Source organism: Sinocyclocheilus anshuiensis, unplaced genomic scaffold, assembly GCF_001515605.1.
Source record: "Sinocyclocheilus anshuiensis isolate Anshui unplaced genomic scaffold, SAMN03320099.WGS_v1.1 scaffold569, whole genome shotgun sequence".
Classification (NCBI taxonomy): domain Eukaryota; kingdom Metazoa; phylum Chordata; class Actinopteri; order Cypriniformes; family Cyprinidae; genus Sinocyclocheilus; species Sinocyclocheilus anshuiensis.
The window spans coordinates 1,509,459-1,537,431 of NW_015536511.1; the positions used below are offsets into that span (position 1 = coordinate 1,509,459).

A 27,973-nucleotide genomic window follows, 5' to 3' on the forward strand; every position below is an offset into this window, starting at 1 on the left:
GACAGTAGTGTTTCAGCACAGACTGGACTGGTGTCTTACCTTAGACCCGCCCTGAGTGAGCTGTCATCAGGCCGCCAACGTTTCACCTCTGGAGCAGATGTAGACAAGAATTACTCCTACGCGATTGAGGTGTTCTGTTGTTGGATGTAATAATGAACATAGCAGTCCTCATTTACTCCCAACATCTGAGCCGCTGAAGATGCAGTGGAATACTTCTGTCCTCCTGCTTCGCGTCGGCTGAATGCTCATTTGGAATTTGACATCATTATCGTCCCAGCGTGCCCTGTATTTGTGGCCGATTCTACCAGCTCCAATTAGGCTGAAGTCTAATTACTTTCATTTAGTATGGTATTAATTCAGAATTCACCTTCTCCCCACTCTCATTAGTTCTGGCACAATCTATCAGACAGTATAATTACAGCTGCCTGTTTGGAGTCTAGAAAAGGGTAGGAAAAGAACTAAACGTGCCCCTATGACATGACGATATTCATCGACTGACATATAAACATGATTTCTGTTGCTTTATAGTTCACTTCGGTTGTTTTATTTCCTTGGTTGACATTTATGTGGTTTTGGTAGTTTTACATCTGGGTTATAGGTGGTGTGAGCGAACGGTATAGCCCTTTAAGGAGTTGTTTGAGCGTTTGGTTTATTGTAGCCATATATGTCTGGCCTGTTTCATCAGACCTTGAGAACCGCCGCAGGTCATCAGACATCCAGGAGCTTTCCTGATGTCACACACAGATAGATGTACACTGCTCTATGACCCTTCAGGCTGTACAAGATATTGTCAAAGCGATCTTTCTGATATGTTGTTCTGTCTCTCTCTCTCTTTCTGAGGATAAAGTGAGTCACTGTTCTGTTGTGCACTTTGTTGAGTAAATCTGCACTTTTTTGTGTTTTTACATGAGCTGGGTTATTTTTATTACCTGTAAGGCATCTATGAACACCATCATCCATGGCTGTAGATCCGAGGAGGACATGTCCGCACGTCTACACCAACAATCAACAGCGCAAGATGCCCCTGGCCACCCCTTATTGACCCTCGATGTCCCAAAATCTCGTCTCCATACATTTAATTAAAGGCTATAATCTTATTAGTTTTGTCAGTTCGTCTGAACATGAACATTTGTGCATTTAGATTTTTTTTTCTTTGTCTATTTTTGTGGACATATTAATGTTTTTAGATTTGTGGAAATAATGTCTTTATTTTAACGGGACTGGTATTTATTACTATTATTATTATTCATGTGGTTATTCCACTAGATGTATATTTTAGCTTCAATACTTACTGAAACCTATATAGAGTAAAACTGAGTGAAATAATTACTTCAAATGTTGATTAAGATAGATAGATAGATAGATAGATAGAGAGAGAGAGAGAGAGAGAGAGAGAGAGTTTAGAATTGTGAAAAAAGCTCTTTTAACCATAAATCTGCTTTGTTTGTCATCGGTCACAACACAATTTTAAATAGCAGAGCTGATTTAGTATTTTATAAAATAAAATAACTTCCTTGGAACTATTTTCTTTGATCCCCATTGTGAATATCATCAGGCATATTAATAAAAACAAAAGTTTGTGTACATGAACTAATCTTCATACTGTGTGGTGACCCACAAAATAACAACAACATATAGGTTTTTTTTTTTTTACATTGTTGTGTTGCAGTAGAAGCATTTTACAAAAAGATAGATAGATAGATAGAGAGAGAGAGAGAGAGAGAGAGAGAGAGAGAGAGAGAATTTTTAATTTTGAAAAAAATACTTTACAATTATTTACATGAAACATGAAAAATTAACATTTATCTTTTAATACCACAAAAAAAAAAAAAAAAAAATCCAACAATTTTACATGTACCTTTTAACACTTGTCTATATTAGTAGAGGAGAGAAAAAAATAAGTCTCCATCAACAACAGAGCACAGAGCCTAATTTTTACACCATTTCATTTCAAATGTGATAAGATCCTCAATGGAACTGTAAAAATGAAAATCAATGAGTATTCTGGATTTAACTGTAGCTAAAAACATAGCATTAATATCTTGATCTGAACCCGGTTCTAGCTTATTTTTTCTACTCATATAGACTGCTAACTTTGCTTGACCTATAACAAAATTCAAACGTTGACAAATAAACCTCTTTTTCCTAACACATTTAAAACCAACAATAAATACGTCTATAGAAAAAGATTCATTAAAACTATAAAATACTTTTTTCTAATAGACTAAGCAAACTTTTCAGTCTGAAACAATCCATATAAGCATGCAAAACAGTTTCTCGCTATTCTGTAGTGACATCAGGATTTAAAACTGAAATAAAAGCATTAACTGCTATACTGCACCATGTAAAAGTCTCCATTGTATGTCCCCAACTCTTTTACATAAAGGTGGCTTATAAAATGATCTCCATTCTGGTATATCATCATCAGACAATTTTAAAACATTACCCCATGGTGTATCAACCCTCTTGTCAAGCACCTTTTTGTTAAAAACCAAAACACAAGCTCTATAAAGAGATTGAAAAATCTTTAAAAACATTAAGTACTTGAAAAAAAATTGAGACAGAGATTTTCCAGAATTTTAAAACATTCCTGAAACATCATCCAAAACAGGTAAAAGAAAAAAATCAGATAAAACATCTTTTTCATTAGGAACATTTTTACTTTCACAGTAATCTGATAAAAGTTTCAATTCATCAGAAGTGAGTCTTTTTTTTTTTCCATTTTTGTAGTAAATGAAAAACAAATCATCTTGACTTAACTTTCAAACTTAAAACAACTCTTTCCGTGTTCTCAAAATCTGGTCCAGTCAAGTGAACTAAACTCCCCATTGCACATATTTTGGAAGCCACAAGTTTTTCTGTAAGTCCAGGAATATTACAGTCATCATTTGTTAAATCAAAGCGTGCTCCAGCGGTTCTTCAAGGAGCCAGTAGAGACAGAAAATATTCTTCTCTTTGCACTTTGAACATATTCCACACTTCTGATAAAAATAGGCATCCCATTGAAATTCAGCTTTTGAGAAGTCAAAAAAAAAAGGTTTTTTTTTATAACTTTCTTACTATGTGTCAGTAAGTTGTTGTTATTTTAGCATGTGTGTTTGGCTCAGTGTTATTTTTTTAGGATTGTGTGTGTAGTATTTATAGAGTTTTAGCTTTAATTACTTTTTCTTATTTGTAAGTCGCTTTGGATAAAAGTGTCTGCTAAATGACTAAAAGTAAAAGTAAAGTAAAAAGAAGTCCATAAAAAAATTGTCCATTTTCAAATTTCCAAGTTTTTGTAATATATTACATGCAACTACTTTCCAGCTGGAAGTTACTGAACCATTAAGAAGTCTTTGCAAAAACTGTAAACGAAAAGCTGCTGTTCTAATCCTTGTCCTCCTTCTTCTTTGGCTAAAAACAATACACTCGGAGGAACCCAATGTAACTTATCCCAGAAAAAATCAACTAAAATGTCTTGAGTCTCTGCTAACAGACGCAGAGGAGGATCTATGCAGGTTAACTTATGCTACTAAATTGTTAATAACTAAGGTTCGACCTCTATATGACATATTTGGGATTAACCACTTCCATCTTTCAAGTCGACCTTTGACTTTTTCAAGGAGTCCTTCCCAATGTCTTTGTACCCAGAGAGAGAGAGAGAGAGAGGGGTGGTGTGGGAGGGAGTCCTGAGCAGAAGGGAGGAGGTCGATTCATATGACCCACTGACTGAAGTGGAAATGTGGGGACATACTGAGATTTTTTATTATTTGATAAGGGAGATTTTTGTGAGCAATTTACCTTATTAATGAAAGTGTTTGAACGTTGAAGAGTAAAGCCATTACACATACAGCAGGTTTACGGGTGTTATCTAATATAACCAGCAGGAGTCTCATGATCTCAAGCTGGCTGCTGCAGAAGTTTGGCTTGATGAAAGTTCAGAGCGCGGAAGTGAAGAAGAAACTTTCGCATGAATCTGTGCAAGAGAGCGACACTTTCCGCGTTTGAGTGTGAATACGGATTATAACGATGACACGGATGCGCCAGTGTTTCTGAGGAAATACCGAGTTGCATTGTTTTGTGAGGCTTTATTTCAGGTCTGATTATGGGGTTGCCGACTCTAGAGTTCAGTGACTCTTTTGTGGACAGTCCGGACTTTAGAGAGAGACTCAAATGTCACGAGATCGAGCTGGATCGAACGAACACGTTCATCAAAGAGCTGATTAAAGATGGACACCAGCTGATCTGCGCGCTCAAGAGTGAGTACACAACACATCAATACAATAACTCCCGCATCTCTAATATCACCGTGCATGTGGGCTGTAACTCAATGCCTAGTGTGCTGTCTACTTAGAAAGCATGTGGTCACTATAGGCGTGAGTGCGCGTGGGATGCTCAACAATGGTGACTAGGTAGGCGTCTCACTAGGTTTTTAGACACGGCCAACGTGATGAATAAGTATCCCAGTTTGTTTATTCTCCCCTGTGATCACGAATAGTAATTATAAAACATTCAAAACTCGTATTCGAAAATGTACTCTTATTTTCATAAACAGATGTCCCATTTTTAAATCCAAAAAAGACACAAAACCACTGATAAAATTACTGTATCTAACAATTAACAAGTAATCACATCAAACAGAATTATTTGTTATTATCTTTCTCTGCTGTATCAAAAAAATAATTTAATTGAGCAATGTGATATTTAAATTATTTTAAAACGTACTATTTAGCTTAACCCTGTTACTGAATGTTGTCCCTTCCATTTAAAATAAAGCATGACAGGAAGACTAGTAAGTAAATCATTACATTTGTGCACACATTTGTCAAGGTTTCTCAAGGTCAACTACATTCAATTCAGTTAACAAACACAAAATTACCAATGAAACATTTTTCTTTAGTTTATAAGAAATTTACTTAATTTTAAGTTGAATTGCAGTTATTTACAGTAAAAAAAATATATAAAAAGTGACGTGACGTGGCCAAGTATGGTTACCCATACTAGGAATTAGTGCTCTGCATTTAACCCATCCTTAGTGCACACACACAGCAGTGAACACACACACACCGTGAACACACACCCGGAGCAGTGGGCAGCCATTTATGCTGCGGCGCCCGGGGAGCAGTTGGGGGTTCGGTGCCTTGCTCAAGGGCACCTCAGTCGTGGTATTGAAGGTGGGAGAGAGCGCTGTACATTCACTCCCCCCACCTACAATCCCTGCCGGTACGAGACTCGAACCCGCAACCTTTGGGTTACGAGTCCGACTCTCTAACCATTAGGCCACGACTTCCCCAGTACGACCTTGTTACCCAGTCGAGCATACTGTAGAGCATTTTATCTAAAATTCCATAAGTTTAGTCAGTGTTCATAGCTTTGAACTTAATTTAAATTGAAACAGCACATCTTATATTGACAAACAAGATTCTAGCCTTAGTTTGCAGCCGTTTTGTGAAAGTGACATATTAACAAATGTTATTTCATTATAAATATGCTTGTCTGATCAGATAAGTTAATATACATCCAGTTATGTAATAAGATAGCCTAACTATAAAATTACAGAATTCCTTTTTTTTTTTTGCTGGTCGGGGTAGAGAGACAGAAAAGGAGAAGATACATTGTGAAATGTCAACATTTCTATTTCAGTTCATGTTTGAATGTTTGTGAGATAGTATCTTCTCAGAGGTTATCTGAAGTTCTAAATGGCGAATAGTTTACTGATCAAAGTTACAGATACATTGAGACTGTTGTGATTCTCAGTGTAGTCTGTCACTTAGAGGCCTTTGGTTTATTAGCTGCTTACACTGATCAGTGCTTTTCTTGAAAAAAGAATAATTTTATTCAGGTAATTTGTTGTATTCTTTTAGACCTGACTAGTATGCAGGATGCCAACGGCGCTCAGATGGTACATTTCCAACCTGATTTCATGGAAAAACATAGTGATTTCATCCAATGTGAATCGATTTTTACAAGAAAGTAAGCAGGTCCACTAACCTCACCCCTAAATCATAACTGGGATGAAAGCAGATCAAACGCATTCATACAAATCAGCCACCAATTTGCCAAAAGGTAAAATAGGAACTGCCATGAGATTGTGCTGGTATTTACAGTACATTCTTGAAATATGCAGCTGTGCTTGCATCCATGCATGCTTTTTCAGCTAGTATTTGTCTGCCAAATGCATGAATTTATATGCATTATACTGTGTGTGGAATGCTGGAATTGTGATTCTAGATGATTGTAGATGACAGTAATGAACCCCCCTCAAGGTTGCCCCCTGGATTATCTGATTCCCATGCCAAGGCCGTGAAAATGCTGTGGCTTCTTTTTTGTGTGTGTGTAATTGAGGCTTTCAATATTATGTGGCACCGCTGACCTTTAGACATAGAAACAAAAGATAACTTGTTTTTAGTGAATGCCACATTAGCTCTAAGATAACAGCAGACAACGGGAGAACTGTTTAATGTTGTTAAAGAAATAATTCACCCAACAATGAAAATTCTTTCATCATTGAATCACCCATGTCTTTCAAAACTTGTATTTTTTTATTCCTGTGCTTTTTTTTTATTTTACAGTGACTGTTTTAAAACTTAAAAGGGGACACAAAAGTGCCATAGAAGTAATATAAGTAATATAAGTGGTCAGTGTGACTTGTGGATTATATTCTAAATCCTCTGAAGCCATACGATAACTGTAGATGAGTTTGTTTCTTCATCTGATCAGATTTGGAGAAATGTAGCATTCCATTACTTGCTCACCAATGAATCCTCAGCTGTGAATGGGTGCCGTCAGAATGAGAGTCTAAACAACTAATTAGAAATATTACAATAATCTACAAGTAATCCACATGACTCCAGTCCATCAATTAACATCTTGTGAAGTAAAAAGCTGCATGTTTATAAGAAACAAATCCACCATTAAGACATTTTAACTTTAAGCCTTTACTTCTGGCCAAAATATGAGTCCATAAACCATAATAAATCATAATAACGCTTCCTCCAGTGAAAAAGCCCATCACCTGTTGTCCTCTCACATCAAAATCCATTGACATACTGTATTAATTTAGAATGGTTTGGGACTGTTTTTGCTTGTGAATGGCACTTGATCTGTACAAATGTTTTACTGGAGAAAGCAATCATTCATAAGTCAACTGCATGGAAAAGAGCAAATAAAAAGTATTAAAAATCTACCCTTTTGTGTTCCGTGGGAAAAGTCATAAGGATTTGGAAAAGCATGAAGGTGAGTAAATGATGACATGATTTTCACTTTCAGGTGAACTATTCCATACTTGTCTATTAAAGTTACTTTCATTGACACTCATAACATTCTCATGTCCTTTAGCTTACTTTGCATGGGACACAGACAAGACTACCTTGCAATTTAATACACACACAAAATAAAATAACATCAGTTTCAAAAATTGTACAAAGACTAATTGTCCTAAAAGGTCTGTTTCAAATAGGTCTATGATCCTCCTCTGTACTGTAAATGTGTTGCTTTAACCTTGCTTTCTACCCAGTAGGAAACTTTTAAAACTAGCATTTCCTTTTATCATTCAGAGACGCTTTTAAAATACTTCTCTCCAGTCAAATGAACCCAAATGAATAATACTGCATCTTTCACACTGTCACCGGGCGGCAGTGCAATTTTGTTCACTTCATTCAATGCTTCAGTGGAGTGCATGTTTTTGGAAAGGTCACATAATCCTGTGGTTAACGGCGGCACATAGTGAATCTGGGGTGGTCATTTTCTCTAGCTTTTTCTTAATGTAATATAATACTTTCTTTGTGCTTCTTTACCATATTTTCCCCTTCTTTGCAGTGGGACACAAATAATGTTTTTTTTTTTAAAGCAAGAAAATTACAATGTAATTGAAAAATATGCAGTTGTTACCTTCTGACCCTTGAAATATACATTTATAAGTACTTCATGGGTTGAAATGTACAATATGAATGTATGGATATAGTTTCTTATTATTTATATAGATATATTTTAGATATCTAACTCTATCCCCAAACCTAAGTATAACCATTTTCAATAGTATACAAACAAAAAAATACAGTTTTTTTTTAAATTAAAAATATAAAGACAAACATAACACATATATAAGTTTAATTACAAAAATATATTCAAAAAATTATCATGATCATGTTATGGTGCATTTGTGCTGTACTTAAGGGATATGTCTTCACAGCATATTCAGCATTTTTTTTTTGTCATTTTTTTATTAGCAGCATATTCAGAAAACGTAATGAATAGTTAATACTTAATGGATAAATTATTACAGAAATTTGATTCATTTTGGAGTTTTAAAGTGGTCTTGTTTAAGATAATATAATCTGGCACCAGAAGCCACAGAACAGAATGAAATGTTATAATTTCAAATAAAGTAAACGTACCAGCTGCTCAATTTTAATAAATGCAATCAAAAGCATAACTGATTAATGCTATTAATTAGATATTCATAGATTAAATAAAAATTTGTAAATTTTTATCTCAAAAGTTGTTTACATGTCAATTATTTATGCTTCAGATGCTGTCAATACATTAATATTGTATGTTTTAGTGTCTATGCAAATGTAGGTAAGTGTATAGTACAACCACATTTTACATAAAATACATACAAATACTCTGTGGCATAAGTTGCATACTAGACGCTGTTCCTGGTTAGTTTTTGTTTTTGTTTTTTTGCTTTTGCATTGTTTTTAATACCTGGCAGAAACATACATGCTGACAGTATGTCACACTGAGTCACAATTAGTGGTCGACCGATATATCGCCAAGGCCTATATATCGGCCGATATTTAGCATTTTTCAAATATTGGCATCTGCCGATAAGTTTTTCTGTTTGTAGGCTATACAAAAAAGTATTATAACGATTGCTTTAATATTATTAGTAATAGAAAGGCAAACATTATACTTTCTCATTTGCCGTCAGCATTCAGCAAATACCCATTTATATAATTTAAAAAAATCTTTGAATGACTAATGAACATTTAATTTCACAAACCTTGCAAACTTAGTTACCGTCCATATACCCAAATCTGCGGTTTACTTGATTAATGCATGTTGTACATTTAATTGTTAGTGTTTGATCAGTGCACATGTGAATCCAAGCAATAATTGTTTATGTTAGAAACTAGCCATCATACATTGCAGCTGATATGTAACAAACCAGTCTAGCTCTGCTTCAGAGTTTCTCACCCAGCAATGGAAGTTTGAAACGAACCACAGCTCTTCTGCAAACATGATTAGTCCCATCTAATTTTGCAGCAGAGAGTCTGTCAAGGTAATTAAGGGGAGCTCAAGCTGAAGAGACTACTTAACGCCCTAATGGGTCAGAGGTGCTGCCTGATCAAAAGGCCCTTTGCCTTATGAAGGTGATTAGTGATCTTCAGCACTGAGTAAGAAGGATGACAGGGTCGGATTTCTGTCCACATTAAAATAATGATGTCTATGTAACTGCTATACAATTGCTCCTCATCTCTGAGTGAAATATTTAGGAAGAAGTATTGTACATTGGAGCCTAAATTTTCAATTTGTGTTTTCTGACTGCTTCCTTGATCTTGTATGTACAGTGGTCGTGTGATCTGTTAACTAGCATAGGTAAAAATTCTAGTTTAAATAGTATTTATAGTTCCTGACGTTTAATAAAACAGGCTGTTTGACTTTGAGGAATAATGTACAAATAATATAGCTCAAAATGTACATTGGTATGAAGGTTCAAGGTACTTTATTTAAATGAAAAACATATATTTCGGTATTGCTCACGTGCAGTGATTATCCCTCAGTGTGCCAAGGTTGCTGACCCCTGTGGTAAAGGAATGTGAATGTCTAGATTAGTTGAGATCCATTTATAGTGTCTGTGGGATTGTCGATTACCATAGAAAATAATGTTTACTTGTCTCAGAAAAATTGCTTTCGGTAATGCATGTACAAATGGAGATTACAGGTCACGGCACTCTGAAGGCTTTATACAACTCGAAAAACGTATAAATCCTGCACAATACTCAAGTTTGCCGCATTACAAAATATTTTTAGCAATGTTTTGGTCAGTTAGCCTTCCAAATGTTTACAGCACACGCTCAAATATCAGCAAATTTAAAACGGCTCATTGACAATAATTACAGCTGTTAAAAATAACAAAGGTCACACCTATTAATTATGCTAATTTGATCTAATACTTTTTTACATTTTGTATATTTACCTAGCAATTGATAAGATTATTGACTATATTTTAAGACATAGGTCTTCTTAATGTTTTTCAGTTTTGTACAAGGTAATTAAAGCAACAGAAGAATATGTAAAAGTATGGTGACTGAAGTAAAAAGTGCCTATTTTGGGGCTAAAGACACAATAATTAACATGATAATAAACAGCTGGTTGACTTTTCTATTTGTTGACATAACGAGGTAAGATTCAGATGGTAAATATCATATTAATTTGGGTGTCCACCTTAAAGATAATCACCATGTTTATAATGAAACCATCATGTTTAAAAATATGATATTGATCATATCGTATCATAAAATAGCACATTTATTGTTACTACTGTAAAGCTATGGCAAACTATTATAGGATGTCCTTCGATGCTTTCAGAATCTTTACTTTAATATACATTATACACAATGGGAGAAGTGAAAAGCATATTTTTTTATATTTTTAAGGTATGCCTTTAGACCTACTGTACCCTACCATCAAGTCTAAGCTGGTTTTAAAAGCAGAAATATAAATGTATAAAAGTGCTTATATTAAAGGTCAGAACTAAGCACTCATGAGTAAGGGCTGTGTTTTTCAATTCCAGTGCACTATTTTTCAATTGTTTTTCTATGTAAACAAGCTCTAAATGGATGTATTTGACCATCTTGCATGTTTTCCTGTCGTGCATCTTTTCTGAAAGTGTGGTTCCCAATCGTAATCCTGGAGAACCCCCAACACTGGATGTTTTTGATATCTCTCATATCTGACACACACATTTGAGGTCTTTGAGTCTTTAATAATGAGCTGATGAGTGTGTTTGATTAGCGAGAATCTAAAATGTGCAGTGTTGGCGGTTCTCCAGGACCAGGATTTGGAACTACTGATCCAAAGCACAACGCTCAAGTTAAAATAAGTTAAACTTGTTAAAAAATGGGCTTCGAGACCTTGCATTTTTCCACTTCCCACATCTGTACTTTGAAATTGTTCTGTGTGAACCATCTGTCAGGCTAGTTTGTTTGGTGTGTTCCACGCGTTGGCGGTAGTTTGCCCGATTCAACATGTTGAATCGTTGCCGGGTCCGTCGGCAAGAATGAGAACTCTGATTGGATGTTCAGTTTAGCGAACGAGTCAGTGCCCGAGAATTAAACTTGAAAGTGATGAAAACGAGCAAGAAAATGAAGGCTGCACAGAAAGAAGGCTTTTCTAATGTTACGTGATCTTTCCCAAGCATTCCAATCTGCAAATATTTTCATAAAAACAAGAGCAGCTTAAAATTAAGAAAGTTAATAACATAACTGATATTCAAAATGGTACGCAAGTGCTGCTTGCTTTACATTTCGTATATATGCTTACATCTCGTATATCCTTGTTTCGGTTTCTCCTTTTAAATGACGAATATATACTATTGATAACTGCTGATATAGACAGTTAATTCCTCTCACGCAGGCGCAGAACGCACGTGTTAGTTTGCAGTTGGCTGTAGTCTGTGCAGTGTGTTTAAGTACAGCTTTTTTTGGTCTAGACGCTGCTTACGCGAGGTGACAACACCATCGGCTTTTGTTGCTGCTAGTTCTTTGAAGTCAGCTTGGTGTGTCCCGGCCTTAATGGGGAGTTTATACGACAACCATTAGAAACTAAAAACGGCCATTCATTGACACGACAATGGCGTTTTGAGGGCCTGAAAACGAAGAGCAAGTTTTTGAAAATATACCATTATTGTCTACATGTAAACTATGAAAATGCAAATTTGTGAAAATGGTGATGTCATGCGCAAACGTACAACATGTTCAGTCTGTATAAATGCGAATGTGCACAGGCACGTAGTATCGCCAACTACTGGCCTGGCATGCATAATACAACCGTTTTAGTCAATTTTGTGGATCTGTGTGAAGGGGAGCGTTTTGACAAAGTTATCGTCTGTACGTTAAACTTTTCAAAAACGCAAATAACTTTTCCATTTTTAGTACAATCGTTGTCATGTAAACTAAATATGATAAAAATTTAATTTTGAACTGTTAATTATTTTTGTCATTTATTACTGTAGCTTAAGAAACCTCATTTAGGAGCAAAATTGCAGACATAAAAAAAAAGTCCACATTGTGGCATTGATAAGTGACATTCGTGCTCCCCCCGCTCTCACAAAGAACAAGCCGCCAGTGCACTAAATTTGAAAGCATTTCTCTTCCTGTATCCCTGCATTAGTAAGGTCTCTGTTTGGATTTCACTAGTCTTCTGGGAGTGGTGTGTGTTTATGTGAGTAAGTGCAATGCTCCAGGGGCTTTGCCACAGGAAATTCGCTGTAAACAATGTTGGGTAGGCTTGTCCTTTCCTCCCACACTGATAACTTTCCTCACTGACAGAACTGCAAGTGTGTACCTGTGTCTGTGTTAGTTTCTATCAGTAGGACTCAGGATGCTGAGAGGCTAATTAATCTGAACAAAGATTGGTTTGTGGGGAGTTATTTACACAGTGAAAGGTTCTAATTCTTCAAGGCTCTAAGAACCAAGTTACACAGTTTCCACTGTGTTAGAAAATGTTTCACTAGCCATTCCATCTATAACAATGTCAGCGTGAATACGGCTCTGACCTTTATAGATTCACTCCCAAGAGCTGTTGCCTGATATGACCTGGAGTCCTGGATGAGAGAAACACTCTTTATTGATTAAAACATCATTTAACATCTCTAGTGTTGCTAAATGAACATACCTGGACGGTATGTTAACAGATTTTCTCAACCAGTGTTTCACTATGTTGTTTTTGTTATGCTTGATACAGATACTGTAATACAGTATAACTTATTTGCTGCATGTTTATTGTTGTTAGCTAAGGCACAAAAAGGGGTAACATGACACAATTTTCAACTAAAAATGGAAAAGCTTATTATACATTTTGGCCATTCATTTACAAGACAACGGCATTGTGGGAGCCTGAAAATGCAACCTTTTGAACATGCAAACAATACCATTATCGTCTACCACGATAACGAAACACGATCAAAACACGAATTACGCATACATATTACATATTCAGTCTATAGTAATACGAATGTGCGTAGGCGTATAGTGTTTCTTTACAAAGTGACATCGCCATCTACTGGCCTGACATGCATAATACAGCGTTTTTAGTCTTTTTCGCAGATCTGTGAAAACAGGGTTCATTTGGACAACTTTGTTGTCTGTGCACAAAGCTTAAAGGTTTTTCACACTGATAAGAATAAGAAATGTTGCTTGAGCAGAAAATCCACATATTAGAATGATTTTTAAATCATCATGTGACACTGAAGACTGGAATAATGATGCTGAAAATTCAGCATTACATCACAGGAATAAATTACCATTTAAAGGTGGCATATCATGAAAATATACATAACATGACATATCATGACTTTTTTCATGTTTAAGTGCTACAATCGGGTCCCCTGTGCATCTACCAATCCAGAAAATGTGAAAAAGAATAACCATCATTTTTCTGGGTAAGCCTTTCCTCCAAGCTTGTTAAAAAACGAGCCGCTCAGATTTCGCACCCCCCATGAGTAGAAAGGGGATCTTATTATAATATTACCGCCGCTTAATCTGCAAGTTTCCGCCCACGATGCCGCCGTTCTGTTTTCGCAAGCAACAATGGTGTACCAGTTCTAACGCCATGGTGAAAGTTTGAGCAAAGCATGTTAACTGTTCTGTCTTTGGCGGCACTGATGAGCACAGAACACTATTTAGAGTCCTAGCCTCAGAGGAGACAAGAGAACAGTGGATTTATTGATTTATTTATTGTATACTGCATTACGCTGCTGCCACACAGGTCTAATATAAACTAGGGTTGTGACGGTGAGGAAATTTTCCCACCGGTTAATCGATGTGTGATTATCCCATCACCGTTGGGTTGGGGGGTGGGGGTTGTGTTAGTTCGTTTGAGTTTCCCTCTTGTCTTTGCTTTCAAATGGCTTGTAAAAGTGCTGTGCGCATTTTACGTTCACTTTCAAATTAGCTGCAATTGAATTGCCGCGGTAGGCAAATGACGTAATCGGTGTTTCGGCTTAACACCGGTATAACCGAAAACAACGTCTATCGCAGCAAGCCTAATATAAACATGCGATTTCTTTCTCAGCTGTTTACCTTCACAGACATAACCGACTGTTTTTGTAACTCATGTGTGTTTTTAACATAAACATGTGTGTACAGAGCAATAAGAAACAAGTTTAGTACTCAAATGCCGCTTTCTGTGTGCGTGCTTCGGATGTGTGCACTCAGAAAACCGAATATCAGAAGTTTAAACTAATATGGTTTAAAGAGCAATAGACATGATAATCAAAACCAAACAGATGTTTTTAGCAGAGTATCTGAGAAACAAGTGGTAAATCCACAGCCCTATTCTGGAAAAGGGGCGGGGAGCAGCAGCTCATTTGCATTTAAAGAGACATGCACGTAAACAGCGTGTTTCAAAATGATATAATAAATTATCTGTGGGGTATTTTGTGCTGAAACTTCACAGACACATTCTGGGGACACCTGAGACTTGTATTACATATTGTAAAAAGGGGCATAAAAGGTCTCCTTTAAAATATATTTTAAATTGTAAAAATATTACTGTTTTTACAGTATTTTTTATTAAATCAATGCAGCCTTGTTGAGCATAAGACTTTTTCAGAAACATACAAAAATAATCTAAACTTTTAAATGCAAATGTATTTAGAAATTTTTTTTAAATACAAAAACAATCAACGAGAAACAAGAAAAGAAAACAAAAAATAGACAAAAAAATAAAAATATAATAAAATAAAATAAAATAATAGGTAATAGAAACCAACCAAACATATTTAAAAAATTCAAAATAATAACAAAAACTATATCATATCAAGGGTACTAAAATATCCAAGTTTTATAAATGGCTAAATTTCTGACCCTCTGGCTGGTGCATGTAGATGTGCATGGCCTGGATGCTGTCATTGTTGGTTTATGGGCACTCAGTTGACTTACTGTGTATTAGAACTTCTTCCAGCAGACAGAAAAACATATCTATTTACACAGCAATCAGTGTTTAGCTATAGTATCTATATGTTGCTTGCAGAAATATGTTTGCAAAAAAAACAGATCTTTGGCCTGCTGGTTGGGCAACCTTGATCAAAGCCTTGTTTTATCCTTTGAGGTTTTATATCAGGAAAAAAAAAATCTAAATCAAGCCTATTTATATTTTTTTGATCCATGTTCCTAGTCTTTCTGTGCATTATTCATCAGGGTAACAGTTGTCTTTGTAATATTTTATCAAAATGTAATTACGTGCTGTGCCTTTGAAACTATTTTCCTTTTCAAATGACTAGGAATCACTTTTACTTTTCAGTCACATTTTTCAACCACTTAGCTCCATTCTGGTATATAACGACCACAGTTTATCTTGTTGAATATCCTGGTTCCTTTTGAAATATATCGCACTGTTGAAAGTAAAGTTTCAATGTACTAAGTAAAGATACGGTGAGTTACAGAACTGAAAACTTCCTCCTCATTCCAAACAAGCCATTAACTGAAACTCGGCTGAACTTCCTGAACTAGGTACAGTTTTACATCAGTATATCTTGATTATTTTTCTCAAGATGCTGCAATGTTTCTTCAGGTCCTTCTATATATTTTAATCTATATATGAATGCATTCACAACGTTTCTTACAATTAAATGAATGAAGCAGCAGGTTGTCTAAAGAATAAGGGTTACACTTTATTTTAAGGTGTCCTTTTTACAGTGTAATTATACATTTAAGTACAGAGTAATCTTAATTAACAACATGTACTTGTACTTATTATATGGTTAGGGTTAGGATTAGGGTTTGGCTTATTACTTGCATGTAATTATGCACACTATATTGTTGTTATTATAATAGTAAGTACATGTAAGGTATAACAAGGACACCTTAAAATAAAGTGGTTTCTCGGGTCTTTACTACAATCTGCCAAAATAAAAATATGGTTTACCTTGAAGAAGATATTACATAAATATATCACTATTGTACAGTAGAATGTACTTGTTTTTTTTTACTCAGTCAACCTCTGTTGTGAAGCACTTGGTTTGCCAAAAAGTACAATGAAAATTGTTACATTTTCACTTGATTACTTATTTGAAAAGTTTAATCATATATTCATTTAATTACCATCATTTTTGGCAGACCATTTGTTTTAAATCACAAAACACAGAGTCCAGAAAAATTTAAATTAGAATTCCATAGGGTCATTTTATTTTTAAATAAAAAAAAAAAAAACTAATTTGAGTTTATTAGATATTCTTTTGATTGTTACATTTGAATTAAAATGTTAAAATGGAATCCAGGTAAATTAAAAACAACAACAACGTAATTTGGGGTGGGGGGGGGGTAACGTGGAATTTGGGGAAAAAAAATAAAACCTATTACCTGATCCTAAATTCAGTGTTGATTGTTTTATGAATTTGTCACAATTGCAGACTTTTCAAAGAGGCTGTATTTGAATGATTGGGAAGTATATTGGACAAGATAGCAAAGTAAACACTTTCTCATTTCACATGCAAATAGGGCATTTAAATAAAAGCTTTTAAGGCATAGCCATAACAAAACTGCAAAACTGCCTGTTTAATTCTAAGCCTTAGTGAAAGGGAAGATGGTTATGAAAAGCTAAATTCTATTGTTTGCTGCAAGAAATCCTAGTATTATCATTGGACCTTGACTAGCAGTATCACCCAGTGGCCTGTCTTTCATCTTACTGTCTTACATTGTCTTACATCTTACAAAACTCGTGCCAAGATCTGAAGATATACAGTACTGTATAATTGATCATTTATCCAGATGAATTCTCAGATGTAACTGAACTCCATTCAGCTAATGCATATAACAGTGATCTTTAAATAATCCCTACAGATGTTAATACTTGATGTGCTGTGCTAAACAGAAGCATTTCACTTTGCTCAGCAGAAAGGAACATTTTGCACTAAACGATATGCTCTTTGCTGCTAATTAAAAGTGACGATGTTTGATGGAATCTGAATGAGATGCATTTGTTTGTTCTACTGGATGGCTGCTTGGTTTTGTTTTGTTTTGTTTATGTAATATATTTCAGGCATTGTTTTGCTATTTGTGTATCTAGTGCATCAAAGCTGACACCTGGTTTTGTCACCTTGTAGACGTGGCATAATTACCATTTGAGATGTATGTCACTTTGCTTTTGCTGTAAGAAGCTTGTTTGTAAGACTTGTAAGAGTGAATCTATCCAGAATGAATGTGTTTCTGAGGTTGTTGAGCCACCGTGAACAAAGTTGTTCTGTGGTTCTCATGTCTGACAGCTAGTATTTCCATCTGAATGAGGCTGATAATGGAGGTCTTGTCTTGCCGCTGCAACCCGTTAGATTGGCAGACATGTTTGGGTATCTTTTTGGCTGGTTGTGTTTATTGTGTTACCTTAACCTCTCTTTAATGATGCAACTTTCTTGTAAGTTGGTAAATGTGTCAGAATTGTACATACATTTTTGACTTGGCATGTTGAAGACATTTGTCAGTGTGTTGACAGATTGCCAGAAACGTCTAATTAAGCCTCCGCTGGAAATACTGACAGACTTTAGGTACTCGCTCACCCAGGGGCACAGAGAAATGTAATTATTATGACATATTACAAGTCAGAAAACTAAAACAGATCAGAGAATAAAAAAGTGAATATGTATTAGCTTAGTGTTCAGTAAGAGGTTACACTCCTTTTTTTCCCCTCAGAATATATAGGCCTCTTCTACTACTCCAAAAATTAAAAACAGGCACAATGCGACTAAAGACAAAAAAAAAAACTAAACATTTATTCTGTCTACATTGGATCCCGTGTAGACAGCTTCTAGCACGATGCAACATGAGTTGCAACAACGGTTGGATCTGGTGTAGATACGATGCAAGCAAACTACTTTATACTATAACCAGTTGTTTTTTTTTTTGTACCAAATGAATTGCAATCATATTTTCAACATTTCTCTCACTTAATCATCCTGCATGTTTCAGGAGCACCTATGATAACTTAAAACACAGCTCACTAAAATGAATGTAGGCAGCTTACTAAAAAACAGTGCTTATGTTGTCATTTAACATAAAGTTGCAAAACATTTCTACTTTGTGGCCCATGTAAATGTGGCAGTGCTAATTTTGTTGAATCTAGGATTGCAGTGTTCAGTAAGAGGTTAAACTCCTTTTTTTCCCCTCAGAATATATAGGCCTCTACTACTCCAAAAATTAAAAAAAGGCACAATGCGACTAAAGACAAAAAAAAAACTAAACATTTATTCTGTCTACATTGGATCCCGTGTAGACAGCTTCTAGCACGATGCAACATGAGTTGCAACAACGGTTGGATCTGGTGTAGATACGATGCAAGCAAACTACTTTATACTATAACCAGTTGTTTTTTTTTTTGTACCAAATGAATTGCAATCATATTTTCAACATTTCTCTCACTTAATCATCCTGCATGTTTCAGGAGCACCTATGATAACTTAAAACACAGCTCACTAAAATGAATGTAGGCAGCTTACTAAAAAACAGTGCTTATGTTGTCATTTAACATAAAGTTGCAAAACATTTCTACTTTGTGGCCCATGTAAATGTGGCAGTGCTAATTTTGTTGAATCTAGGATTGCAACTGACAATTATTTTGAAAATGGATTTATCTATTATCGTATCTTTTGATTAATCTGATTTATAAAGCAGGCATTTATTTATTTATTTGAGTTTTATTATAAAAGACACATCTTGCACACCAGTGATGTCCTCCAAAACGTTTGCATACTGGAATTTATGTATGTAAATCATATTACATTTATATCTCATTACAAGTCCAAAAATGCATATTTAACATAGTAAAGTCAGAATTATTGTGCCATCTGTTTGATGTGCATGCACACGCCAACGTTCGTTCAGAGACAATTGTGAACTTTAAAGGAGTAGCTCTCTCTGTTTTATACTGTATTTCCAATGCGTTTTGTCCATGGAAATGACTGGTGAAAGTTTTCTATGCACATCACTAATTATTAATCAAATTTGTTGTTGATAATTTTCATTAAAGGAATAGTTCACACAAAAATTAAAAATGCAGAAAATGTACTCACCCTCAGGCCATCCATGAGTTTATTTCTTCGTCAGATTTGAAGAAATGGACCCTCTGCTGTGAATGGGTGCCGTCAGAATGAGAGATCAGATGAGACGACTTTTTTTATTGGAGGAAGCATTATTATGGATTATGGACTTGTATTTTGGCCAGACGTGACGGTTTAAAGTTAAAACGCCTTAATGAAGGGTTTGTTTCTTACAAGCAATTCATGTTGTAATTGATGGACTTGAGTTGTGGATATACTTGTGGATTATTGTGACGTTTTTATCAGCACTCTCATTCTGACGGCACCCATTCACTGCAGAGGATCCATTGGTGATGGTTTCTCCTAATCTGTCCTGATGAAGAAACATCTCATCTACATCTCGGATTGCCTGAGGGTTGGTACATTTTCTGGAAATTTTCCTTTTTTGGGTGAACTGTTCTTTTAACAATCCACGTGATTTGATCTGTCACCTTGAAAAGTGCAAACATTTAACACATAGGTTGTAAAATATATAGGCTACGGGTGTCAAAAATGCCGCGAAGTTGGGTCCAAGCCGATACTTTTAAAGTGCTGTGGGCCCGATGAGATAGATCTGATGAGCCATTATTAAGCAACAGCCTTCCAACAGGTCTTAAAGAAGTCACCTAGCCATGTAAATTCAAAGATCAAATATGTATTACCCCTCTCCGTGAATTTTTTCGAGTTTCAAGCACATGCAGTGTCGTTTAGGTTGAGATTCAGCAGGCCTGACTGGGGGATCGGTGCTCAGAGAGATGCTGACTGGAGGAGTGCCAGGCCTGATTTCCTCCGGCTGACACCCCCGCTGAGAGGCTGATGAGCGATTGTCATCGTTACCTGGAGAAAGACTCATCCACTTTCGATCCCCTCTGAGTGGAATCAAAGGACAGGGAACTCCTAAGGTTCGATGACAGAACAATCCCTTGCTTCTTGTTAAACTGGAGGTAGACGAGGGCCTCTTTGATGGCCTGCTCTCATGGCAAATCAGTATGGTCTTCCTGTCAAGAGCATCTGATTGGGTATCAGAGGAATACAAGTTCTCTCCGAGACGTTCGGTAATACATTACCTGTCAGCCTTCAAAAGGACATTATAATTTGGCAGTTCTGTTTCATGACTTTTATATGAACCTCGAGCAAAGGAAACGTTAATGGTCCCTTCAATAAATAAATGATGTTAAGTGGTCCTGCTGGTGTCCGCGTTTATGAAAATACACAGTAGACTTTTTCCAAGAGCTGTGGAATTTGTCGGATAGACAGGTACTAAAGTTGTAGGTCTGTTTTTTAGACAAGGCTATGCTTTTAAAAGTGGTATAATCACTTTGTGTACTTTGCAAATGGTTTGACATGTAAAGTAATTTTAGAAATGCATCCACAAGCATTTAGGAATGCAACACAAATACTGTATTATGCAGAAAAAAAGGCAAAAGAAAGGCAATACATTCTTTTGATTTTTTTTTTTAATAATTACATTATTAATCATTAATTAATAATACATTTTTAATTAAATAAAAAAAATTCACTTTTGTACCTTTCAGATACTAATATGTACTAAGTTGTCCCTTTTTGGTACCAGTATGGAGCTTCTGAAGAGGTACTGCCCCAGTGACAGCTTTCATACTTTTTTTTGTATAGCGATAATTTTATTGGACAAAAATGTTCACATTTTATTGGACACACAAAAAAATATTTTTTTAAATGATGAAACTTCAGTATAATGGATATATATTAGCTTTCAATATAGCAAAAAAATATATATTTTTAAAATGCTTATATCTGCTAAATGTTATTTTTGCTTTTATGGGGTGCTAGCATATAGTGTAGAACATAAGATATTATTCATTCACTAAAAGTGATTCCCATTGGTAAGTGATTTTTGACATTGCAGTGTTTACACATTCAGGCAGTTGGGAGCTGTACTTGCATGTACTGTACTTGTTCCCAAGATGGCCATGGAGTGAACAGACTTGCTATTAAAGGGACTTTTTCAAACACATTGTTTTCTATGAATGTATGCACACTGATGGCAACTACGACTTCAGGGGCTGATCAAAATCCTTGCCATGAAACAGAGTGCCATTCACATAGATTTCCATCAAATTTCAAAGACAACTATTTGGGACAAATATATGTACATACTGAGTTCACCCTAGGCTGAAAGATTGCCCATTTTGCCTTTTTTTTGGAAATATTTATTTGTTTGTTTGTTTGTTTGTCTGTGCTTCATTTTAGATAATTAGATTCACTGTTATGAACTGTCGCCTTGAACTTGAAAAATACAGAAAGACGTATCGATGTGCGATACCTGGGAAATGTTTTAGGCACGGCTTATCTCATCCGGTACCATTCTCATTTCCTAGGTGTCTGATAAACGCTGCAATTCCACAACTTATGCGTGTCATTCTACAGATACCAATAGCGCCCTTTAGGCCTTTATTGCAATGTGCCATATTGCTTTCATTGAGAAACATTTGCCATTGATATACTGATGCGAAGGGCATGGGAATTTTATTATCATGTAATTATATGCTGGGATATAATTTTATCGTCATGGCATGATATTTGGGGCATGACTTTTTATTATCATTATCCCCTTTGGAGTGAGAATGGGTTGGCTTTTTTTTTTCTTTTTTTTTTTGAATGGACTCGGTAATGGACTCGGACTTGAATGGAGAGGCATCAATACACTGAATTCAGTACCCTGACTTTTGTGAGGAAACTGATTACTTTATGAATTCAAAGCGTGTCAGCTAATCTTTAAGTGAGCTAAAATGCTGTTTTATAAGAGAAGTCACTTGAGAATTTTGTCTTTTTCTATTTTTTTTTTTTTACGATATCTGCTTGATTCACTGTCGTACAGCTGAAAGCCTCGGAATCAGATGAAATAAAATGCATATATTTAAAATCAAGCTGTGATTTTGATATTCCATTTTTTTTTTCTTCTGAGATTTTTGTTTTGGCTAGTCTAATTTACAGAGCCCTGGACTCTGTATATTAATATTAATAAAATATATTGTGGCCACGAATAAACAGTTTTTCCCACAACTTATTTGATTCCTTATTTTAGTTAATGAAAATTACCCCATGATTTACATAGTGTAAGCTCCGGTGAGAAGTAATGAATGCGGAAGCGCAAAGGAGCGAGCAAAACAAAAAAACGGTCATGAATTAGAAGTAGAAAACAAGGATTTGTAAGGAAAAATGTCAGAGGATTTTGATATAAGCCAAGAGGACACTGGTTTTCCTTTGCTGTAAACAAAACTTGGTTCACTCTCTCGTGAACGTGTGCACGACAGTTAGCGGAAGCTAGAGATTACACTTTATAAAGTTTTAAATATGAATACTTTTCTTACACAAATGCATCAATTCACTACAGAAGGCCTTTATTAACCCCCCTGTGCCACGTGGAGCACTTTTTATGATGGATGGATGCACTTTATTTTGCCTCCAAATCTTGACCACCATTCATTTGCCATTATAAAGCTTGGAAGAGCCAGGACATTTTTTAATATAACTCCAATTGCATTCTTTTGAAAGAAGAACGACATTTACACCTGGCTTGAGGGTGAGTAAATCATGGGGTCATTTTCATTTTTGGGTGAACTATCCCTTTAAATCCTGGCCACACTGCACTATACTACATAAATTTAAAGTTGTACTGCTTTAAATTAAACAAGGGAATGAATTAATAAATTGTGGGAACCAATTATTACAACATAGTCACAATTTGCCTAAAATGAGGGATTGAATTAATAAATCATGGAGAACAAATTAATATATCATAGGAATTAATTCTTCATTTGTGGCATTTTTTTCCCCATCTGTTTGTCATATCTGGGGCTCCATACGAACTGGCTGGTCAGTGAAAACATTTCAAACCCTGATTAGGGGAAGTAAAATGGTATTTGATTGTCATTTTATGTTGACTTCAAAGCTTACTTTAAACAGTTACTGATGTTTAAATTTAGTATCATCCAGTGGAATTCACTGAACACACTGCATGCTTTAAGTAAGTTTTACAGCGGATGCTCTCTCTCATTCTCTATTTGTTGTTTTTTAGCGACTTGAGTGAGATATCATATTATCACTATAAAAGATGTGATTTGCCTCATTATTGACTGTATTCCAACCGATGGAATGTGAAGACAGACCTGAATTGCCTTTTTTCTACACACACCCACACACACATAAAAAAACATATACACATACACGCAGCCACCCACTATCTGCAACACACTATTAAACACAAGCATCGTCACTGCCTCTTATGGTTTGTTGTTGTAGCAGGGCCGGAGGAAATGTCCTTTCCCTAACAGGCAGTGAGCTGTGGAGGCACTCTTCCATGGCAGGCTGTGTGGAGGTGTGACATCAAATGAAACCTGTGATAAAAGCAGGCTAGAAGCCCGTCATGTGTGCATGCTGCCTCTGCTGCCAGGTTCCACAGCATGCCCTGTAATTACACTCGCTAGAAAATTACACGCCAGATGCATTGTGCTTGTTAATGTCATAACAGGGATGTTGCTAAGTGGCGACATGCATGTTCTGTACACATTGGATCATGTTTAAAGGGATAGTTCACACAAAATATGGAAATTCTGTCATTATTTACTTTCCCTCATGTTATTCCAAGTACTTGTACTGTTATTTTTTGTAGAATACAAAGAGATTTTCACACAACTCTTTTCCATACAGTGACCGTTCACAGTGACAAGTCTCAAGCTCCAAAAAAAGGACAGAAAAGCACCATTAAAGTAGTATGACATCCATGTGTTATATTCCAAGTCTTCTGAGGCCATATGATGATCTCCCATCACAACCATGATATATTTTTGTATATTTCTGAATAAGTACTTACATTTTGGGTTGTTCCTCAAACAAATCGATATTATGGCGTCAGAATACATCATCTCCACGAGGAATATTATCATGAACTAAAATTAAAACCATAAAAATCAATAAAATCATTACTTGAAATAAAATAAACATTAACTGAAATTAAATTTTACACTACATTGTGACTTTAAATGGAAAGTAACATTTTAAGTTTTATCTTGACTTTTTGTGTTTGTTTTTTACATTAGAAGTGCTAAATTTGGTAAAACACAAAGCCAATCATGTTCACACACACACACACACACACAAACTTGTGCAATGCTTGTAAATCATATACTGTATATACCCTTATTTCTCCAAACATAAAATTTTTTAAAGCTATCAATGTATTTATATATTTATTTTGTTTTATAAAATGTTACTTAGTTGACAAAGTAACTGGATATGTTGTTATTTAACAAATAACACATTATTAATGGCATAGCATCTCTTGAAAAATTATCTAGTTAATGCCCACCAATTTTTTTAACATGTTTCTCCCAACACTTTTTTTTTCTTCTTTTTTGGAAAGACTAGTCTATGAATATTGTATGAAAGAAGCAAGTGAATATTTGTCCAAAATTCTCTATGTTCCATAAAAATGAAAAATTACCATACGAGTTTGAAATGGCATGAGGGCGAGTAAATAATGACTGAATTTTCAGTTTTGAGTGAACTATTTCTTTAAAGTTAAATGTAAGAGTGAATGTAAGAGAGAGAAAATGAAGTAACAGGCAAAAGAAAATAAATCTTGCAAGGTCTGAGAGGCAGCAGGGTGGACGTATGTGACCTTTTAAGAAATGTCCTCTGAACATGCTCCTCTACTATCTAGTTTTGCCCTTTGAGCTTGTATTGTCTTGTAGGGGAATTTTTTTTTGGTTCTACCCCTGAAACTTGGGAGGTAATGACACATAGTGTCTGTCTCTTAGTATGTGTGTTATAGGGAGTGGTTCCAGCTGGTTCTATGTTCACTTGCAGCTTTTGCGAGTCAGTTTGAGTGTGTAATGCTTTGTGACAGCTCACACTACTCTGTCATCCTTTTTGAATCCAGTATTCCATCTTATTCTTACTGATTTATTATTAAAACCCAGTGTGAACTTACGTATGTAAAATCTTGTACTCGTTCTTACTGGCGCATGTCCCATCATGCAGTGGTGAGAACATCTAGTGTTATTCTTGGCAGTGTGTTCATTACACCAGATGTCTGAATCAAGAGTTGTGTTCCAAAACCCATTGCGATGCCTACCTAGGGAACATCTTTAGGCATCATAGGTGTGCTTCTGACACAAAAGCTGTTCAAAAAGTTCTAGCAAAATTATGCGCCGCAGAACATTACTAGTTTGGGTCAAACTCTTAGGCAGCATTGCATGTAGGTGTGCTTTAAGTATGGATCCGATATCCAATCCCCCCCACCCAAAAAAAAAGCTTAAAGTCCCCATGAAATCAAAATTTAAGTTTTTTGGGTGTTAGTATCAATATGTTAGTCTTAAGGTTATCTAAATATCAGTAAAGCCATTATCGTTCAATCTCTACACATGAAAGACTATTAACGAAGTTGTTTCCATTTCAGTCTCTTAACATATTCCATTTAGACTAGGATGCTGACTTAGAAAGCAGCTGCTTACTGTATGTAAACAGTAGGCGGTGAGGCAGCTCAATAAGGTTTGAAACAGAGCCAAGAACACCCCATTTACAAATCCAAGCTCAGCGATTCCCTGAAGGTATGAAGGTGGCATGTTGTGATGGATGGCATGTTCTACTCTTAATAGGCGAGAGGAAGAAAAGACAGCAGCTCAAAGTGACAGCTCTGTGGAGATGGACAGCAGATCTACAAGCCATTACCTATAGAGATAAGGAGACAGTTTGGAGAGCTGAGGTAATACAGGAGGGAAAAGGAAGCAAAATGCCCACTAGGGAGACCTCAGTGGCAGAGGTGCGACTTTCCAGGTGTTTCCGATTGGACAGCAGCAGGTGTCCTCCCCCTTCTCCCCTTGAAGACACCCGCTTGCGTTTTATTCAACCTCTGATCTTGGAAAAGCCAGGCCTATTAGACATTAATGCTCTCAGTGAAGGTTTTAGGAAAGTACTGTGGTTGTGGATCAGCGCTGCAGTGGTGATGCTGTCTGTCAGTACGAGGGGTGAAGGGCGCTGCATTATTGATGGGACTCATTCAGCTTGACTGAGCAGACTCGCATCTCAAACAGATTATTGACCAGCACCCTGGAGTCTCAGAGCTGGTGCATGGCATGAGATGATATACATGCTCACTCAACACATCGGTGGATAACCTTGTTATGCGCTCTCAGTGCTTGGGCGAAGCATAAGGCCAAAGATCAAACCTTAAACTGGATTAAATTCCTGTGTTTATCTCAGTTAGAAGCTATGACTAGACTTAAGCATTTTCTTGTGAAGTACATGGTTTTTCAGGGCACTGCTCTGCAGTTATAAGGTGTTATGAGGGGTTTAGTTTGTTGCTGTCACGCTTGGGCAAAACTGGTCCCCATTGACTTCCATAGTATGTTTTTATTTATTTACTTATTTTGTCCATACTATGGAAATCAAAGGAGATCAGCGACTGTTTGTTGACCCATGTTCTTCACAGTATCATCTTTTGTGTTCAGCAGAAGATAGAAACTCATACAGCTTTGGAACTACTTGAGGGTGAGTAAATTATTAGTTTTGGGGTGAATTATCGCTTTGAAATATTAGCTCCCTTTCAAATCATGAATTTTATTTGAATTGGCCACACCCCATAAGATGTTGATTTGGAATGACAGGAAGAGAAATTTAATTCAAAATTCAAAAGATTCAACACAGGTAATGCCTTCTGGAAGTGTTAATTTATTTCATAACTGAAAAGTGAAAACTCAATGCAGATTTCTATATGTCACGTTTCAAACATTGCAAAGTTTTTTTTTTTTTGACAAACTTAGAATTTCTAGTTTTTCTTTGCATTTAATTGATTTTCATTTTGTTTTCTTATATACGCAAGCACTAGTCATATATTTGAATGTTGAGCAGCGAGCTCATTGGCTACTGATACAGGAGAGAACCAATCAGCTGTGCCATGTGATAATGATGTCATTAAGTCAGATTGAGTTGCGCCATCTAGAGTTTCATGCCAGAACTCTGTATATCTTAAACGCAGAAGATGCAACCGAGTTCATTTTAAATGCCAAAAAAGGGAGGAAAATGGTTATGAAAACTATTTTAGTGTACATTTCACAGTAAATTTCTAACTTCTGTGACTGATTTGTGTGCAAGAAACACTGACTATAATTGTGAAAAGTGCTACAGAAGTGGATGATGCGCTGTTGTTTTTATGGGATGTGGGAAAAATCACATCACATCCTGTTGCCCTTTGCTGCAATGTTTTCTTTAGTTAGGAATCATGGCTAATGTATCCACATAGCATCTGTAGCCATTAGAATTGAACCCTGTAAGTGGAATGTTCCAGTGTTTACTATAAGTGAGATTGCAGTGTTCTCTGTATCCTCCCTGAGCGCTGCATTCTGTATGTATGTTTGATATGTGAGATTCAAAGAGCCAGAAGTTACAGAAATGTTATTTCTGTCTGCTCTTGACTTTGGTAGGTCAAAAAGTGGGCAGAAAATGAACACAAATTGTTTGCTGCAACTCTATGATGCACAAAAAGCAGAAATGGAAGAAAATTAAAGTCATTAAGTGCAAATTACAACTATAACCTTATGTTCTCGTTTCAGTCCTCTCTGCTATTTATCAGTGTTCAGTGTTAATGCTATTTATAGATTTGACCAAAGCGAGCCATAATGCCCCAAATTAGACTTGCATTGAAATTAACAGCAAAGCAGC

General features: G+C 35.9%; 1 protein-coding gene across 3 annotated transcripts in view; it reads left to right on the plus strand.

The window, feature by feature from the left end:
• The first annotated feature begins 3,910 nt into the window (after positions 1–3,910).
• Positions 3,911–27,973, plus strand: part of arhgap42b (Rho GTPase activating protein 42b) — a 111,715-nt gene continuing 87,652 nt past the window's right edge. For all 3 annotated transcript variants that reach the window (XM_016490764.1, XM_016490771.1, XM_016490779.1), the window contains exon 1: positions 3,911–4,238. In XM_016490764.1, coding sequence (XP_016346250.1) covers positions 4,085–4,238 — 154 coding nt within the window. In that variant the 5' untranslated portion in view covers positions 3,911–4,084. The remainder of the gene's footprint in view (positions 4,239–27,973) is intronic.